The sequence below is a fragment of the Perna viridis genome, chromosome 2 (assembly GCF_037379345.1).
Source record: "Perna viridis isolate PV_CMFRI_1.1 ecotype Kerala chromosome 2, ASM3737934v1, whole genome shotgun sequence".
NCBI classification, from domain to species: domain Eukaryota; kingdom Metazoa; phylum Mollusca; class Bivalvia; order Mytilida; family Mytilidae; genus Perna; species Perna viridis.
The window spans coordinates 39,598,945-39,618,767 of NC_142446.1; the positions used below are offsets into that span (position 1 = coordinate 39,598,945).

At 32.8% G+C, this 19,823-nt stretch overlaps 1 protein-coding gene and 1 long non-coding RNA gene across 4 annotated transcripts; one reads left to right on the forward strand and one right to left on the reverse strand.

Annotated features, from left to right (window-relative positions):
- Positions 1-153: 153 nt before the first annotated feature.
- LOC148625003 (uncharacterized) lies at positions 154-16,677 on the forward strand. 3 transcript variants are annotated; one of them, XM_088568184.1, is made up of 19 exons: positions 154-290; positions 1,840-1,926; positions 2,201-2,314; positions 2,608-2,701; positions 3,323-3,368; positions 3,668-3,795; positions 4,143-4,238; positions 6,394-6,709; positions 6,949-7,194; positions 7,516-7,634; positions 8,494-8,511; positions 9,889-9,971; positions 10,383-10,706; positions 10,924-11,129; positions 11,713-11,980; positions 12,667-13,058; positions 13,661-13,786; positions 14,287-14,416; positions 15,093-16,677. In XM_088568184.1, the coding sequence occupies exons 2-19, from the start codon at positions 1,865-1,867 to the stop codon at positions 15,169-15,171; spliced, it is 2,847 nt and encodes a 948-aa protein (XP_088424310.1). In that variant the 5' UTR covers positions 154-290; positions 1,840-1,864; the 3' UTR covers positions 15,172-16,677. The 3 variants fall into 3 exon arrangements, with proteins under 3 accessions (XP_088424310.1, XP_088424313.1, XP_088424311.1); XM_088568185.1 differs by having other exon boundaries at positions 211-383; XM_088568187.1 differs by lacking the exon at positions 8,494-8,511.
- On the reverse strand, positions 196-18,815 carry LOC148625004 (uncharacterized). Its single transcript, XR_015919827.1, has 6 exons — positions 18,745-18,815; positions 11,705-11,973; positions 10,939-11,045; positions 8,489-8,593; positions 7,952-8,024; positions 196-226 (listed from the first exon to the last, which is right to left on the reverse strand). It is a non-coding gene; the product is annotated as an uncharacterized LOC148625004 (long non-coding RNA).
- Between the last annotated feature and the right edge of the window lie 1,008 nt (positions 18,816-19,823).

Here is a 19,823-nt window from a genome sequence, read left to right on the forward strand (position 1 = left end):
TATTTCTGATAAATCATATCATGTCAATATCCTTTTAAAACCCTCATTTAAATACCTTGTCCCTTAAAGTGAATTTGGATTTTAATTAATTTAGTTAAGGATAAGATTTGTGGAAAACAACACTGACAGCTTAAGCGCCCAAACAACATCGAATATGAATCTCGCGAGATTCCAAATATTTGATCTCAATATTTACCTTGGATATCCGGTATCCTACAAATAGACACTGAAATAGAAGACTGCAGCTCAGCTACATTGAACGACCACATTTGAGTTCAACTCGGGTCTAGGTAAAAATGTTCTAGAACTTAAATAAAAAGACTGATAACTTTCAGGCGCGAATCCAAGGACTGGCGTGCCGGGCATACGCCCCCTCTAAATCGGTAAGAAAAAAAAAAAATTACCACAATTCAGTTAACGGCCCCCTAAACTCAAATCCTGGATCCACCCCTGACTTTAAATGGGTTGTCCTCTACGATAGTATGAAGGCCCAGAACCGAGTTGTCTGTCTGATCACTAGATAGATATAAAGTGTAAATCAGATGTACTGGTCAAGGAGTAGTTCTCTCCGGCAAGTAATTGGTAACTGATTTTTCGTCTTCCCCTGTTAGAAAATTTTATGCCCAAAATTTAGGACAAAACATCTAACAGAATGCTGAGATTTTTCTCTCAAAATACGATTTTCATTAATGTCAATGATTAAGGAATAAAATTTTGGTGAGCAGATTGGCGAGAAGTGCATCTATCCTAAAAATGGCGAGATCTACTCCCTAACTAGTAACTTATTAAGATTCTTAGTATCTAAACTAAAGCCAAACATTGTTCATCACCCTTCTAATTTTTGATCAAGTTTAAATGGGTCAAAAATTGGAAGGGTGATGAACAATCTTTGGCATTAGTTTAGATACAAAGAATCTTAATAAGACACTATGCCATGTTTCAGAATTGAGTTGATAAGGAATTTAAAGAGAAACTAGTCTGCAAAAGACTATGATTTGGGTTACGCATATAATTTATCATCTAAATAATTATTATAATTATTTAGATGATAAATTATATGCGTAATCCCAATTATAATTAAAAATGTTAAATATGAGGATGGCAATGACCTTAAGTGCCAGAGAATAATAAAATATAAGGTCCCCTTTTCAATAATTTAGACATATTGAACACATATTATTGGATGCGAATTTACATTAACTGAATCTTATTGAATAACTACATGCAACATTTATGGATTCAAATAAATAATATACTGAGAACTTTGCCTGTATGTGCCAAGCCTATAATGAACTAAAATAGTGATCTCACTACCATTGAGTTAGATTCCCTACACACTCATTCCGATAGCCAGACATGAGATACTGCACCAGTTGTCTGGGTTATACATGTTCAAAATAAATCAAATTTTAAGAGAACTTGTGATCTTGAATGTTTGATATTTTTCTGTATTTCACTCTCGTCAGCATTATATTTATTGATATTAATCTTCAAGGTACATGTTTACTTATTAAGTAAGAAGAGTATTACGGTATTAGTTAGAAATCTTGTATGAACTGCAAGTGCTTCAGTTGGCTCTTGAAATAAAACAAAGTGCATGTATTCTATGTTACAGTGCAACTGTTCTATTTGAATGTTAAAATTTTAAATTGCATTTTCAAGTGATATACAGTCCATGACTGAATAACGGTACATGGTATAACATTTGTTATGATGGCACTTTGGTTTCACGTAAATGTATGTCACATTATTTTGTTCCTGTGCTTCAAGCGTCATGTGTATATCAGTTTTATTGCCACTGCACTGTTATTGTCTGTAAACTGGCTTTTCTTTTCACAGATGAGACTATAATTCCAATTGCACAATGTCATCATTCAATATTAATACTGCTAAAAAGGAAGATGTCTCAATCAGGCTTAAACAACAGTAAGTATATCTATATAAAAAACAGGCATATTCAAATCTAAAAGTACTTTTGTAGTTTATAACACCACCAAATTTTTTGCATCTAAATGAAATTTAATATTCTACATTGGTATGTCACTCCCTCACTTTTCTTGTTTGATGTACATGTTCCTTGGAGGTTACAATTTACCTCAGACATCAATGTAAATAAAAATGTGTTATATTTCTAACTGCAGGTCATCTTGAAAATATTAATGTCATACGACATGTGTAGATCATTATTTCTTTGTTTTAGCAACATAAAAAGAGCCAAAGATGAAACTAAAAAGCTTGAGACAGAAAGTAGAAAAATGGAAGAAAAGCTGAAGGAGTTAAGGATGGCAATGAATAGAGAAAAAGAGGAAAGGGAGTAAGTAGCTTTTTATTTGTTCATAAGTTTCTGTTTCATAATCATATTTTGTGAAATTTGGTGCTATACAAATTGTTTTGATTAGTACTTTTTCTTAAAGAACCTTGGCATGAAAACTTACTTTACCATCACAAAAAATTCCTTAATACAGTCAAGAACTAACCTTGCAGTAGTTCTAACTCTTTTACCAATTAATACAAGACTTAGAAACATGATTTCTGAACCCTGCAGGTTTTTACAGAATAAAAAATTTATTTGTTTTTACATTCAACATTGAATTTATTTTTAAACAGGAAACAAGGTGGTGGGTTCTGGAGTAGAGGACAGACAGGCAAATTGGGCAGCTATGCTACTGATGTTTTAAATAAACCAACAAAATCTTCAAAGGTTTGTATTAGATTGCCAATAATGCCGGCTTCTGATCTATTTATTTTTTCTGTGCTTCATATCTGTTTACTTTTTAATGCCAATTTCTGGTGCATTTTTTTTGAGACAGTACAAAATAAATATATATGATACATGAGCAAAAAAAAGCTTGTCAACAAAATACAAGCCTAAATTACTCATCACCACCAGGTTAACTAAATTTATCCTTGGAAGGTGCATGTAGCAACTCTTCCATCTTCCTCTTTACTAAAATAGATATAGCAGTACATTGTACTTCTATAGAACCCAAGTTATGTTTAAATACTTATTTCTGTACAGGTAAACATTACCTGTTTTCCAATCTATTTAGGTTCAATCTAAGAAGATCTTTTATTTAATTTCATAATACAGTTATTTCTTTTTTTAAAACAAATGTTACCGGTAAATATCACAGCATTGACACCACAATAGAATATGTTACAAGTTGGTTCAGGGACTGACCAATCAGCTGTCTTACCAAAACCTGTTTCTTAAACTCACATTGAGTTTTTTTAAGGATTGACATGAATTTTGTGTTAAAGTGTATCTGTCTTGTATTGGTATCAACCATGAGTTTTATTTCTTTCATCGTTTGCATTACAGGACCCAACCAAAAGAAAAGTAAAAGTTTTGAAGGAATCTCCTCTAGGTACATGTAAATTTTAAACTCATTAAAATAACAAATATACATTGTAGTGATCTTAGATGCAAGAAAATGGCTTTGTAAGTATAGCAGTAACCTGTTACAGTTTACTTGAATATTAACTTAATGTATAATTTTAACTACAAGTACATGTTCAAAATTTTATGTTTACTGGTAATAAAAGATGAGGCTGTTAAAAGTCATAATGTTGCCTCAAATTTATTTGCTTTTGATTAATAAAGTATAAATTAATAGAAAATCAGATTAAGTGAAAATAATTCATAATCAGTGTATTTTTCTTTTAGATGTTCCGGAGAGATCCAGTCAGCCAGGAACATTTGGACATTTGGCAAAACAGAGTATAAGTAACACCCCCAGAGAGAAAATAAAAGGTCCTAAGTGTGGTCAGTGTGAAGAAAAAAGAGCTATGGTGGTACGTAAATGCATGATATTTTGGTCACTTTTTGATAGGTTTTGCTTACAGTCACATTAATTTGATGACTGTCCTCAACAATTCAAATTTTCAATGTTAAACAAATTCAGACACTGTTTAAGATTTGAACTAACTAATAGAAATTATACACATCTCATGTGAAATTTCTCCAGTAAAGTTTTTTCTTGTTAATACTTGAAGGAATAAGAGGTTATTTAATACATATTTTAAAATGAACTCATGTCAGTTATTGATGTCAATGCCAAAATTTCTGATGAAAAAATGACCTTATTTTTAGTTCCTCATGTAGATAATATTCATTCAATCAACTGTTTTTTCTATTTCAGTCCTGTGTGCAGTGTTCAGAACATTATTGTGCCCAATGTTTTGCTGCATTCCATTTGAAAGGAGCCCTGAAGAAACACAGATCTGTTCCTCTATCAGTATGTTGTCACTTTGTAAAATGATAGTCGAGTACAATGAAACCTGTCTAAACCAAACTCCTTTGGATTTAAAAGTTGGTTTGGTTTGTACGGATGTTTGGTTTACCAAAGTTCAAAATACATTTAATTTGATATAAAAGGACTTTAAAATTATCTGGTTAAGGCATGTTTTCAGTGTTCATTCCAGACTGCGCCCTTGCGCAATTGGAGCGAATATTTTATGCATGGCGCACAAAAAGTGTGGTATGTGGCCCAGCGAGTACACAGTATTCCATAGGTCCATCTCTGAATTTCTGAATTTTTTTCGGTTCCATGTCTGGATGCGTATACGTCATTTAAAAGTGCCAATAGCCTTGACCATTTTGAAATGAGAAACGAAAGTTACAACTTTTCTCGGGTCAAACACGATTGAGGGAAACTGTAGGTGGTGTGCATGGACACGATTGTTTCCCATGATCCTTTTGACGGAACCCAGGAAATTTCAGATGTGCCAACTAACTGAAAACAAACGTAAATGGCTGGCGAACCTAGAAAATTTCGAGTGAAGATGAAACTGTTCATTGTCCGTGGGCCTGGGCCGGGTTTGATTTGATCCCAATAAGAACAGAAAGATTCTAACTTTAGCTGCTACATCAAATTTAATTACAATTTCAATCAACACAATGCCATAATAAAAAAAAACAACATGTACTAGTATTTCTTTTTATTCATTTGGAGTTTTATGTACCTCTAATACCTTTCATCTAAAATGAAACTAAAGTGTATGCAAACCTGAGGTTCACTTATTTGTTGGATGAATCTCTCCTGTTTTTTTTAATGACCACTTATCATACTGCCATATTGGCCCCCTTTATTCTGAAAATGACCTCGTTTTGCTGTCAAGGGGGCCCTGGGCTCCTTTTACTATTTTATGGAATGAACACTGTGTTTTGGATTATTCAGGGTTTGGTTGAGAACAGGTTTTTTTCCAGGATTTTGAAAGCTGTAGTCACTTCCGCATGAGAAAATGAGGACCTTTTTAATGGTATATTTTCTTAAAGTATGGTAGTATTTGCATCTGGCAATAGATATTTCAGAAACATCTGTTATTTACAGCAATTTTTAAAGACATTAAATAAAACTTAAATGTACATGTACATTGCATATGAATAAAGCACATAATTTTTTTTCCACTATCATTGCAAGCATGTTTTCCAGAGAATCCAAATAGCATGCCTAAGATTTAATTAAAAAAGGAACTTCCCAGCTTTTAAGAATCATCAAAAATAGAAATCCCTTTACACTCAGGGACATACAAGTGTACATTCATGGCATAGTTTTAAATGTACATGTATTTCATATAAAAAATGCTGTTTTCTGCATTGCCACCCTTTGTAGAAACACAAAAATACATCTAGCACAGTGTATATATTGAACTGACTTAACATTCACCAGTGTACATTGGACAGATATAAATATTTTCAAATAGGTATTTCCCAAACTGTGCTTTTGGGAACCAGACTGAGTTAATGACAAATTTATGTCATTATTTTTCAGTTATACATGTATTTAGTATTGCTCCTTGAGGAATTCATTGATAGCATAAATGATATCTTCAAGATCATAAAGATTGCTGACATTTAACTACAAATGTAGTGACTTGGGGTAGTGACAAAATTGCCCACATTTAGTTTACACTCAAGTTTGATGTACAAAAATAAATGATAAATTACTTTTTATGTCATTTTGAGACAAAGTTAATGAGAAGTAAAGAAATTTTCAAAGTAGCAATTGTTACCAGCTTTTGAACTATCATGCTTGAGTGGTCAGAGATCGACATTTACTCCAAATGCGGTGCCTGATTAGTGTTATTGATGAATTAGTTGAAGAAAAGGACAGGTTTTACTGTATTTTCATTATTTTGATACTGTCTAAATTATCTTGTGAAAAAAGGTTAATTGGCAGTCACAAACTTGAATCTTGGGTACTTGAATTGTCATTACTTTGTCTTATTTGGACTCCTTTATTTGTACACATGTTTAGGTGTTTTTGGACTACACCATAACTCTATCTTCAAACCTAAGAGCTATTTAGTTGTGGTGAAGACTTTTAAAGAAATATCATTATTTTACTGTATTCTAAATCTGACTTAATGATATTTATTGCTTTAACATAGGCTTCTGGACCAAGGCAGTGTATGTCTCCTAGACCAACTCCACCGCCTTCTCACAGGGAATACCACAATGGTTTCCACTCAGGAGAGGGTGCTGTCAACAGTTTAACAATTCATCATCGTGATAGAAACAGTCCAGAGGGAGCTAGTGGATCTTTTGATGGTCCATCCTTACTAGATGGGGATTATGATGAGGCAGAAAATGCTGCTTCTTTTCAGCAAGCAGTGTTGGCATGGCGAAATGGGGAGGCATCATCAGAGACAAATGAGAAACCAAAAGTCATAACCCCTAGGCGTATCTCTCCTAGAAAAACTCCTAGTAAGTAAGATGATATATACACAAGAAATTAGGAATATTTTTGCTTGGGTTTTGTCATTTTATAATTTACTGAATAAGGTTTTAACAAGTAGTTGGAAAGAAGATTGTAAGATATTATTTTCTGACGAATTAAATGGCAAAAAATATTCATACTTTCATTTAGTTGGGGCATTGAAAACAATTCTAAGTTCTATGCATTTCTTCCTTTAATCTTGCCTTTACAATGTTTTGTTTCTTAGGAGGAAATGTGAGTCAAATGGATCATAGCACTGGTACAGTTCAAAGGTCGCCAGAGTTAGAAATCAAATTTACTAACAGTTTGAGTTATGCTGAGAGATTATTGCTAAAGAAGCACCGAAGAACAGAAGTGGATGAGTTACCTACTCCTAGATTAGGGTCAGATACATCTAGAACATCAGGGACAGGAAGTACCACACCAAGAGCACAGCCTGGTTTCTTCGTGGAGGATAGTTTTGATATGGATGGTACGTAAAATATATATAGCCTTATTGGCTTTAGTGTTTATTGATCCACAGGACAAAAATAACTGCATTACAGGGAAAACAAATTATGAGTTTAAAGAAAAAATATTTCTTTCATCTAATTAGTCATATATTAACAGTGTGACTTGTGTCAAAATTTATACTAAGGATTGTTTTCATGAATAGTGATTCTGCTAGCAGATAACCTTGGCTTTACTGTAATGATTCAGAAAATATAATGAATTTGATAGGGAAAATTGCTTTTTATAGGGTTATATTGTCAGTACAAAAATATCACTTAATTTTGTTTTAAATATATTTTAGAGCCAATAGAAAGGGTAGAATTTAGAGCTTTGTATGAAGCCGCTACTGCCAACAAGCCCCAAAATCTTGCCAGACATGATGAGGATAATATTTCGATCATTGAAATTCAAAGTGATGAGGTAATTTATTCTCAGTAAAACTTGGAAATAGTTTGTTTCTGGCTTGAAATCTGTCATGATTAGGATTAACTATGTTAAACATTTAAGTTTTTTATGGGAGTTGTAAATATAGAAATGGAAAATAAAATGAAAATCTCCTTTCTGTGCTTTTTATCTATGTATGTTTTCCTTTTTGTCTTTCTTTAGGTGTCATATTGGTGTTTTCTTTACTTTATCTTTGAGTTCTTAAAATAAGACATAAAAACTTTCCAAATACATATGAAAAGTTTAAATGAAAGTACAGGATAAAAAAATCAAAATATGGTCTTTATACTAACTGTAGCTTGTCCAAAACAGGCTTCCAGTACAGTATTTGTTCTGTATCATACATTATATCATAACCTGGTACAGCTGCAATAAAATATAAGTCAAGTAATTACCTTTACATACCTTTTTGAGTAGTAGTTATTGATGAGTTATGTCAATGATTGGTTGACTTGTCCAGTTTGTCAATACATGTATGATACATTTCTATATAAAATCTTTAGTTATACATTATGTGAAAGAAAGATATGGTCATGAGTCCTTATTCAGAGTTTTTCATTAATTGATAAATATGGCTTTATAATAATACTTCTCTCATATAAAATACTGTAGTTTAGACTTTTATTTTTGTAAATTTGTCTGAAATAATGAGGATTTTTTCAACATCAAATGGTTTATCATACAATAGTGATATGGTTTATAAATACAATAGTGATATAAGACAATTCTTTATTATATTAACCTAATTCATTCCTGCCTACCATAGAAATATTCCAAAAAGAGAATGTTGCATATAAATTTTCTATAACATTTATTGCACAATATTTTACCTTAGACTCCAAGAAATAGAAGGGTAAGCCGGCATTTGAGTGTTGTTTTTTCACCATTTACCTCTGTATATACTAGGAAGGGTTGCTTTATGGTTTTTTTATTACCTGGTGTATAGTTAAACATGGTTTGTGGTAGCATATTGATTAATTCTGACAATAACAATAATACATTAAAAGAAATGTATAACTTGAAGAAACTGACAGTTTTCTGTCATTATTTGTTCATACCTTTTCTTTTCACATTATTTTAATGAGAGCTATAATGTATATTTTATGTATCATATATGCTTCATTTTAACTGTTGTGTTTAATGTAATTTACATCTTTTGTTTAAAGCACTACTTGCTGTGAATTAATCATTTTATTTGTTTTTACTATGTATTTTTTCTACACTCATAATGCCTATTACCAAACTTATTTGTCTGCTCTATCTATTTTGATAAACTAAATTCAATGCTAATCATGTAAAAATCACACCAAGATGTTTTTGATTATTCAGTTTATATATGATGAGGATACTTCAGTAAAAGATATCATTATGATGAGGATACTTCAGTAAAATACATCATTATGATGAGGATACTTCAGTAAATACTTCAGTAAAATATATCATTATGATGAGAATACTTCAGTAAAATACATCATTATGATGAGGATACTTCAGTAAAAGATATCATTATGATGAGGATACTTCAGTAAAATACATCATTATGATGAGGATACTTCAGTAAAAGATATCATTATGATGAGGATACTTCAGTAAAATACATCATTATGATGAGGATACTTCAGTAAATTATATCATTATGATGAGGATACTTCATTAGATACTTCAGTAAAATATATCATTATGATGAGAATACTTCAGTAAAAGATATCATTATGATGAGGATACTTCAGTAAATACTTCAGTAAAATATATCATGATGAGAATACTTCAGTTAAATATATCATTATGATGAGGATACTTAAGTAAAATATATCATTATGGTTCACATATTTGTATTGCAAATTGGTTTTGTGTATGGATCAAAGATTTCTTTCATCGACATTTTGATAAGTTTCAAAACTTAACTTCAAGCCTATGATATAGGACAGTATGATCATAACATGTAACACCTGTATAAAATTAAGACTTGCAAGCCAATTAAACATGAAAAAAGAATTTGAGTCTAGAATGTGTTTTTTTAAAAAAAAAATGAAGTATATCCAAAATTTGAATGACCCCAAACAAGTGATGGATTTTATTTTATATTTCATATCTTTACAATTTTATATTGTAAGCTGTGCACTATTAACACTCATCACTCTTTTACCTTACATACTTAAAGATGTCTTGTAAGAATAATAGTCGTTTTATTTTTCTAAGAGATAAATTTTTTACCTTGTTTTATTTTTAGAAACAGAATGATATAGAAGAAAGGTCAGAGTGTAAAGTTCAAGAAGCTGAAGACCTTGACACCTGGGCTGTAAAAACCAATAGGTAACCTATAGCTGGTGTACTAATACAATCATTGCATATTATATTGTGCAAGTACTATTGTTCTTGGGCTATCAATTTTTGTGGTTTTTGTGAATGAGCCAAATCGTGAAATATAGTTCCCAATGAAAAGCAGATTCCCATTGATGGGTATACCGAAAACCTCAAAACCACATATTCAAGAATCCATGAACTTGTGTATCCTCTCTTATTAACGAAAATTGGTATACATGAATTAACATACTTTTACAATAGGTCCCCAGCTGTTGTTAGTGTAGTTCATTATACATTGCTTAAGTTTTAAGTAATACATCAACTTTACTGTCTTTGTTCTTTGAGTTCGTATTGGCAAGAAAGTTCAGATATAACACTCATTTTATCCTGGAATGATTGCATTTACAATGCTATTGACAGATCTAAAGACTGGAATGAGAAGCCTACCACATTCTCAGAAACGAAACCTCCTGTGCCTAAATCTGCAAGTCAAAAGCATAGACAAGAAGAAAAGACTGAACCAGAATTTTCAGACAAGATAAAGTCATCAAAGAATACATTAAATCCTTCTAAGCAGGTTGATGTTACCCAGTCAAATCAAATGAAGAGGGAAAAATCCAGTATAAAAAGACCTCCTTCTTCTAAACAGAGACCTACATCTTCTAGACCTGCCTCTCAGGCCAAAACAAGTCAGTCAAGACCTGGGTCTAGAGCCAGAAGTAGAGCCAGCTCTAGAATGAATGGGTAAGTACCTACTCTATACCTTGAATGAATCACTCCAAAAATGAAAATGATGTCAAAATAGAGAGAGATATCAATAATGAAAGTATATGTATATACACATTCTGGACTCATCTTCACCTTAAATTTTTTAAGAATTTTGGGTCAAAACTTTTATCCCCAGCTATTGTTAGCAAGTTCAAAACTAAATGTATCTTAAACATTTGGAACTTTGTTTAAGCGAAAGTCATATTACCATGGAACCCAGTAAATCATTACAGCTGATTGCTTCTCTACCACTGGATGACCAGGTTCCAACATACAGTTCTGGTTTAGGAGATTTTCTCATGGCTGGTGTCACCCCTGCAGAACAGGAAAAGGTCATAATTCCATCCAAACTTAAGAAAACAACTGGTGGTCAGGAGAAATACAAGCTTAGTTATACTTGTGAGTGTTTATTATCCAGTTATATGAGTCTAAAAAGAGATCTGTGCCAACAATATGAACGGTAATTTTCATGACCCTGCCTATGTTTTCTGCTAGTACATTTTTAAAATGTATGATCACAAATCTTACAATTAAATCTGTCAAAACTTTGTAACCCTCCATGGAAAAGATGGGTAGTTTCAGTGTGAAGCTTGAGCATGATGTGGTATACTTTATGTCTGACTTTCCTCTACAATAACATGATTGAATACTTTGATTGGCTTAATTCAGGTTGACTATTCATGTTCGTCTAAGATATTTCGCAATTTGTGAGCGAGATACTTTTATTTGCTAAATTTTTATAATGCAGTTGTCCTCTGTCAGTGAAGTTTGTCATTTTATTCAGTTATTGGATCTGTGTGTTATATCCCAGAACCATTACATTGGAATATATTTGACAAGTCTCAACTGATGAAAGAAACATTGTTTTTATGAACTAAAATTAAACTAAGATCTAACTTTTTATGCAGTAATATAAGCTAAATGTTCTTTTTTTTCGCATTTGGGTGTGCATATTTTGAATGTTTTACATTTACTTTGACAGTCTATAGCATGTCACCAAGATCCTGGAAACCAGATAACAGCACATCTGATGCTGTCCCAGCAGATACCGTCCAGTTAATAGAAACTCCAAGACTTGCAGACCCTGAAGACCCAGTAGCTGCTTTAGAGGCCAAAGACTCTACTGAGGTCCATGGACTAGGAACTAAACAGGGTCTGGATCTTTTGTCACAGTATGGTGCTGATTTTGATGATGATAACAAACCAAGGAAAATTATAGATGGAAGTTCTAGTCCAACACCGTCTGCAAGGTGAGAAATATCTTAATGTATACTTTCATATAACTTTTTGTTCATTAATGAAGGAATGTATAGACAAAGGTTTTACTGTATATGTGGAGCTCATTTTATTTTTTTTCACCAATGATATGAAGTGGTAAACAATAAGTATAAATGATGAAGTGGTAAACAATAAGTATAAATGTAAATTGCTTAATTGTGGTCAAAATATCTATATGAAGTGAAATGTTGTTTATACCGTAGGTGTTAAGTCTCCCACTTTCAGCAGGAGCTTCCCGACATTTCATTTAAAAATATTATTAATTTCTTGCTTACATGCCCTTGGTTAAGTGGAGAGCTAGCTGCATATGGAAATTTCTCCTGTCTTATTTAAATTTTCAGCCTAAAATTGTAATAAATTGATTCAATTCTTGTCAAAAGAAATTGATAAAGATTATTGATTTACTATCTTTGTAGTATAGGAAAACATTGCATATCATCTTTCAAGGGAGAGGATGTCACAAGAAGTCTCACAGTGAATTGGATTTAAGTTCAAATAAGATCTGTTGCTAAACATAAAACATGTTGCAAAAACCAAACCTTGGCACATCTCCTGCTTTGAGAACATTTTTAGAGTGAGATCTCCCGCAGTAGAAATTTCTAAGGTTAACACCTATGTCTATACACAAAATTATACTTTATGAATTTATTCATTGTAGGTCTATAAGCAGGGTAGATTCTTGGTTAAGAGAAACAACATTGCCATCGCTTCCTGTTGATTCTAGTCCATCTGTCAAGCAAAGCCAATCAGAAGATCTTACACCTAGACCCTCATCACATCAAAGAAAAACACCTCGTCCAAAATCAAGTACATCCCAAACTCCACGCCAGAAAACACCTAGACCTACATCTCAGTTATCAAAACCTCCAAGAACACCTAGACCATCATCACAAGCTTCTGAAACACCTAGACCAACATCCGAAGCCTCTGTAACCCCTAGACCAACATCAAAGACATCAAGAACCCCTAGACCAGAATCAAAAACATTAAGACCACTCAGTAGGCTAAGATCTTCTTTTGCTGAGGATGGAAGAGCTTCCAGAGCTATCGGTAAGGTTATGTTATGAACCTGACTGTCTGTTACTAAAATAATGGCAAACAAGGTATTGACATGAGGTACCAAATTTGTAGTCTTCACTTGCAGTCTCTGATTTTAAGAATGACAATGCAACCCGTACGATTTGAAATAGTACAAAAGAAAGAAGAATAAGATTACTGTAAACACTGAAATTTTCACAGCAAAAGCTATAGTGCAAAAATAAATCTTTTGTGAAGATTTTTTTTGAAGACTTTTATACTATTATTCGGGGAAAGATCATAAAATTAAAACTGTGCACAAGGAGATTGATCACAGGAATCGCGCAAAAAAAGACAGCACAAAAATTTCCCTGTTTACAGTAGTAATTTTTAGTTTATTTTATATTTTTGATTAGGGTACATTGAGAAAATGAATGCAAAATTTAAAATATTTGTATTGTATGTTGTCTTGACAATATGCCACCTTTGGAGTTTGACACTCTACACATATATTGTCTAAGCTAAAGTAACCTAGACCGGAACATACTAAAATCACAACAGTTTCAAGGTGTGAATGAATGGAGATGTACAGTTTTTTTGTGTTTCATATAATGTTACTGTTGTATGTTTTTCAGTTGTGGATGGAGAGGATCTGTCTAGATTTGATAATATTGGTGCTGTTGAAAACTCCAATAAAGAAGACACAGAAGCTCTTGACAAACTAGAATGGGAACTAGCTTCACAATCTGGCAGACTGACAGGTGAATAAAAATACTATGATATTGTTTGACATATGGATATTATTTTTTTTGTGGGCATCAATTTTTGTGGTTTGTGAAAATTTTTTCAATCTTTCAAATTATGAATTTGTTGGTTTATTTGAATATCTTTTCCATTGAATTTTACATTTTGTTGTGGATTTGAACTTGTGGTTTGACCAGACCTCATTAGCCCCAAAATTTGGTACCACACAAAAAATAGTTCTACCATTGTAAGTGATTAAAGGTACATTTAGTATTATGAATTATATTTGCAGATCAAATCTTATCATATTTTGATTTTACAACTATATCAATGTATGAATGTACATTTAGGATGATGTACTTCTATCAAATAATATTCCTGTTACATTAAAAATGTACATCTTTGAGTTAATTTTAGTGTGAAAACAAATCATTGAATAGGTAAATAATTGCATTTCATTTGGTGACCCAAACACTTATTATATTACAGCCATAACATATAAGCATATGTTTTTCAGCTGATGGGCAGATATCGAGAATGAATGTATTAGATGATGACCAGATGAGTACCAGTAGTATTGATAGCCATCGTTCCTTCAGTAGAATGAGTCAACAGGATCAGGGATATGACATTAATACAAGGCTAAGGTAATTGTTAAGTTATGACCCTAGCGCTACCAAACATGAAAAAAAGATACTTAAGTTTGTCAATATTCTTTACTTTTGTGGTAACTTCTATTGTTATGTTTTTGCTTACCAAGATTATTAGATTTGCTTCAGTGAATTGAAAATTCCTTTTTTTTCCCCTGTTGTTGATAAAAACTTCAACTTTCAGACTAGGCCAGGCCCCTGCATCAAAATAACTTAATTTTGAGAACACTATTGTTTGTGTGGTTATTGCCTCTGTCTTTATGACTATGACCTTTAGTGCTTAAAGATCTGTCAGATAACCCTATGTTGGACTTTTTTTGTGTTTACTTGGTTGTTGATAAAGAATAGGCCAGACCCATAGCACAACATCACTTGAAAATCAACTTATTTTTGATAATATTTTAAACTACTGGTGACATTATGATTTCAACTTTTGATTATAGATACCATGGGATTAAAAGTAATTTCATATTTAAAAATTTTCTAAGTTTTGTGGCACTGGAAGTGAAAGAATACTTTGCTACAAACTGGCATTAACATATTGTAATATTTGTTTATTTGGTAGGTAAAAAGTTAAATTTTCTCTGACATTGAACCCTACTGATAAATATTCTTTCTCTATAGAACATTATTAAGTATCTTTGCCTTGTTGCTTATTTATTATTTTTTACAGGGAAGATGAACTGATGGATGATGCTGGGACAGATGATGAACATGAACTTGATGAACAAGATGTTAAGGCTTTAAGTTAAAAAGAATACATGATTTTTATGCAGTTAAATCATGATACACTGGTTAGTTTCTAAAGAACACTTTTAGAATTACATACATTGAATGGGCTGATTAATTATTCTTGACAGCTATGACAACATGTACAGGTTCATTGACAACTTTCTCTAGCTTGAAGGATAAATCAAAGATACTTTCTTTTGCATTTTCAAAGTATCTTTAAAGGTTGTGACAATTTATCTGGCTGGGAGATTAATGCTGAAAACTATCTTTACAACAATAATAACAATAACTCACAATGCATATATATATATTTTAAAAACTATTTTGATGGTATTCAAGGTTTAATAAGTGACGATAAATTTTGATGTGAATTATTGACGTGATTGTTTACTTTTTCTATCCTATTTGTTCTTGTTTTTTCTTTGCGAAATTAAAATTTGCATTTTGAGCTATATTATTCAAATTCTAACTAAATTGAAAATTATACTTAAGTTTGTTTTCATCCTTATATTTTATCTCATTATGTTTGTGGTTTTACCAATTGAAAATGGATATTTGGTTTGGGTAGAGTGCCATTTATTGGTTTGCATATGGTTTACAGTCCCTGTATGGGATAAACTTCCCATTTCCCCTATACCCCATTGCCCCATCCCCCATTGCCCCATCCCCCATTGCCCTATACATCATTCCAATCAGAATTGTTCCCTTGCCCCATTCCCCATTGCCCTATTCATCTACCCCATTCCCAATGCCCCATTTCCCATTGCCCAATCCCCAATTGCCCCATGTCCCATACAGGTCCGGGTGTCAAAAGAATAGGCCTGCGGCAGCACTAAGCTTGTCCTAAAAGGTGACTAAATAGTGCTCAGAAACTTAGCCGGAGGCTAGGCACTCTGCCCACAGAGCAACTGGGTTGTGTGCCCCAGGTGGAGGAATTGGGTACCCCTTGCGTGTTACATGCTGGGGTTGTCTGGCTATAATATGGAAAACCTGACCGCAAACCATAGTGGTGCACCGTGTTGAGAAAGATGCCAAGTTCCTCGCACGTTAAAGAACCCTGCTGTGGTTTTTTGATAGGAGTAGGAACTTTTGTGCTCCGCCACAGGAAGCTAAATTGCCTGACTTACCCATCCCTCCCTTTTTGTAGTGGCAATCTAAATTTGTGGACTCTATTATCCTTGTGTCCCATTCCTTATTTTATCATTTCATCATCTTCCATGTTCATTTTATCATCCCTTTCATGTCCATCGCCTGAATATAGCTGAAATATTGCTGCTCGGGCGTTAAACCCCAACAATCAATCAATCAACCATTGCCCCATCCCCCATACACCATAAAATGGGAAGTTTATCCCATACAGCTACTGTAGTCGAACAATTTTTTTTTTTACTTTTATATGTATTATTTATGAATCTCTTTATGTAATTTGTATTTATATATTTATTAGAGATTGCTTCTAGTCATTTATTGGGAATACATTTGAAATGTTAACTAAATAATTACAATAAACTGATATGATTGAAATATTTATAGTTGTATTTTTTTCTACCTGGAATGTAACCCTCAAATACTAGGGACATATAAATGGCTCTTCCATTTAAATATTGTCCCTGTATATTCAGTTAATGTTGTCCAAATCGATTTTTATTATTGTAGTAATACAATCTTTTGAATCATAGAATGATAACTTGCCCCATGACAACATGTTTGTTTCTTTAAAAAAACATCTGTAACGAGATATGTCGTTAATATCTGCAAGTTTTTAGAATTGTAGAAACAGTAAGTTAGTTATATCATGTTTCGTGAAGACAGTTTCCCTGTACTGTTAATTATATGATATTTACTTAGAAATAAGCGATGGGTCGAAATGAAGTCCAAAGAAGTCCGAAAAAGTGCAAACCTAAATTTAGCTATAAACATACGGTTTTTTTTTATACTTTTTTGTGTAGAATGTCAATAATATGATGCATTTAAGTTGTTTCTATAAAATAAATTTCAGGTTTGGGGTTTGTTTGTATGAAAACATCATATTGCGAAATGAAGACCAAAATGGTAGAAGTCCAAACCTAAATTTTGCCATAAATATATATTAATTTTACTTTTTTGTGTATTGCAAAATGTAGACCAAAGACCAAACCATCAAAATTACGATTGTTTATTTAAACATACTTATTTTTACATTTTTAAGTTCGGTATCATCATATTAGTTCATGGAAATACTTTCTATGATTTTGTTGGCAAAACTTAAGTATTGCGAAATGAAGACCAAATATGGTAGAAATGAAGACCGAAAGGTAGAATTCCTGATTGCCTGAGATAAGTGTGTTTATGATTAATTAAAATGGGTTGGTAGGTTGGTATTTTATTTAATCTTATTTGCTTATTTTTCCCAGATTTTATTGAAAACAACTTATTAAACTCCAGATTTTGTGGAAACCAAAAAATGACTTCCATCTATAAAATGTCAGGTCGTTTTTAAGAATCATGATAAAATCAAAATTGTACATCCTTAATTTACAGTAGAAAATTCCATGTATAGGCAATCCAATGGAATGTGATAAGTATTCTTAGCATTGAAATGAGAAATATAAGCAAATTATTTTAAAAGCATACATTACAAAATTGTTAACAATCGGTAAAATCATAACGGTCGTAGATATTTTATTCTAATTTCTGAATGTCAACCATGTGCAACTTTCCCGTTTAATTTCCCGGTACATTTTTTGCCCTATTGACATACCTGATTGATAAGAAACGTGAAAAAATGATATTTATCGGTCAAAATATATAAACATTTGATAACATTATACTGTATTTAAAATGTTAAAAAAACACAAAGTTCGTTCAAGATTGATTCCACATCCGGTATCAAACAGCTTTTATGTGACGCAATAGATCTGTAACTGATGCTGATTGGTTACTTTATGTTCCTGCCGCTCATTTTTGACTTGATCTTTGAAATGTCAAGACGTTATAACTGAACACGTTTTTTTTTTCAGTTTTTGATTAAGTCAGTTGTAATAAGCCATTTGTACAAGATTTCGTACTCAGTTCTTTTAAAAATGTGGTTATTTACGACTTCGTCATAATCAATTTTGTTCTATAAAACAGTACTAGTATCAACATTCCTAGTTACTCAAGTCAAGGAGTTTAAACATAGAAGGATTCGCATCTCGTAATTTATCGAGATTTCAGTATACTCGCCACAGCTACTGTCGCCTATACTACAATTGAAGTCAAAATTATGTCATATAAAACATCCGGCCACCATTTTTAAAAAGTCAAAAGTAGGTCAAATAAAACCGTAGATATCACGAAGGAAGGGGAGCTACGACTATAAAACCCCTTATATACACCCTCAGACTATTTCTGATCAAATTTAAACAAATTTTATGACGATTGATCGGGTTTGGAAAAAGGAGTTTGAATTTAAAACGAGGAGGAAAGACCGCCTTCAAAGGTGGGACCAGATTGAAAATTTTATGTGATTAAGGCCTCGAATCGAGGTATTGATCAATACAAAACATTGAAAAAGTCTGGAAGCGACTTGAGGTGAGATATTTTTTTCTAGCCATATGGGTCAGAGTACCTACATTTAACGTGGTGAAAAGTTGAAACGATGAAAATCGTCTGTCATTAACAGGGCACGCTCAGCAACAACGAAATGCACCATGGGTAATCTCGCTGTTTATCACCCTACGCAACATATTTATTATCGTACTATGTAAAATTGCGCGAGATTCCATTTCTTGTTATATATAAATCTTTGCTCGGGTTGTTTGGCTTGATACCATTAGGTAAAGGTCCTTTGAAAACGCAGCTCCCCTAAAAAGGCGCTTCATTTAAAAAGCCAGTTTATATATTGTGTGTCTTGATCAGTTGATCAATCTCTGAAGTAGCAGCACTTACGAGGTTGTTGTATATACTTCACTTTTGACTTGATACCATTAGGTAAAGGTCCTTTGAAAACGCAGCTCCCCAAAAAGGTTCTTCATTTATTACGCCAGTGTATATATTTTGTCTTGATTAATGGATCAATCTCTTAAGTAGCAGCACTTACGTAGATCTTCCTCTGCATGGACAGTGCATGCTCTGATTTCGGTCATTTCAAACTCTTTCAAATCGGTTTACCCAGTTGTCAACGGTAACGTTGATGGTTAATTGGTATTCTGAATACTTTCTTCAAGCCTAGGCGTGTGTCATCGTACAGGGAATTTGTCATCATGTGGACCCACACAACTAGCTCAAAATGCGACAATGGCGGTTGGAGACCATTTGTATCTAGACAGTATGTACAATTTGAAAGTACTAACCTAATCAACATTGATGACAAAGAAGAGTTCCCTCCTCTCTCTCTCCATTCAATACTTCTCGGGAAATCCCTGAAGCTTGCAAAGACTTTGGCAAGCCATCAAATATCAAACTCCATGTTCCAAAAATGACCGACTGAATCCGATGAACTCACCGCAGAATTAGCAGATGAAAGGTATAACCTACCTGAATCTGATGCTGACCTGCCAGGCACAAGTTCTGACTTGCCTGATCTCAATAGTGTCTCGACAAATGACACTTCCCCTGAAATTCAGGGTGGCCTTAACAGTTCAAACAACTCAGACTTAAATATAACACACTTGTCCGATGAAGTTGTTCACCCATTTCAAGACACTACAGA

Coding starts and splice junctions, on each gene's coding strand:
- LOC148625003 (XM_088568184.1), top strand. CDS start 1,865: ATGTCATCATTCAATATTAATACTGCTAAAAAGGAAGATGTCTCAATC. Junction 2,315..2,607: donor AGAGAAAAAGAGGAAAGGGA/GTAAGTAGCTTT, acceptor ATTTTTAAACAG/GAAACAAGGTGGTGGGTTCT. Junction 10,707..10,923: donor GCCAGCTCTAGAATGAATGG/GTAAGTACCTAC, acceptor ACTTTGTTTAAG/CGAAAGTCATATTACCATGG.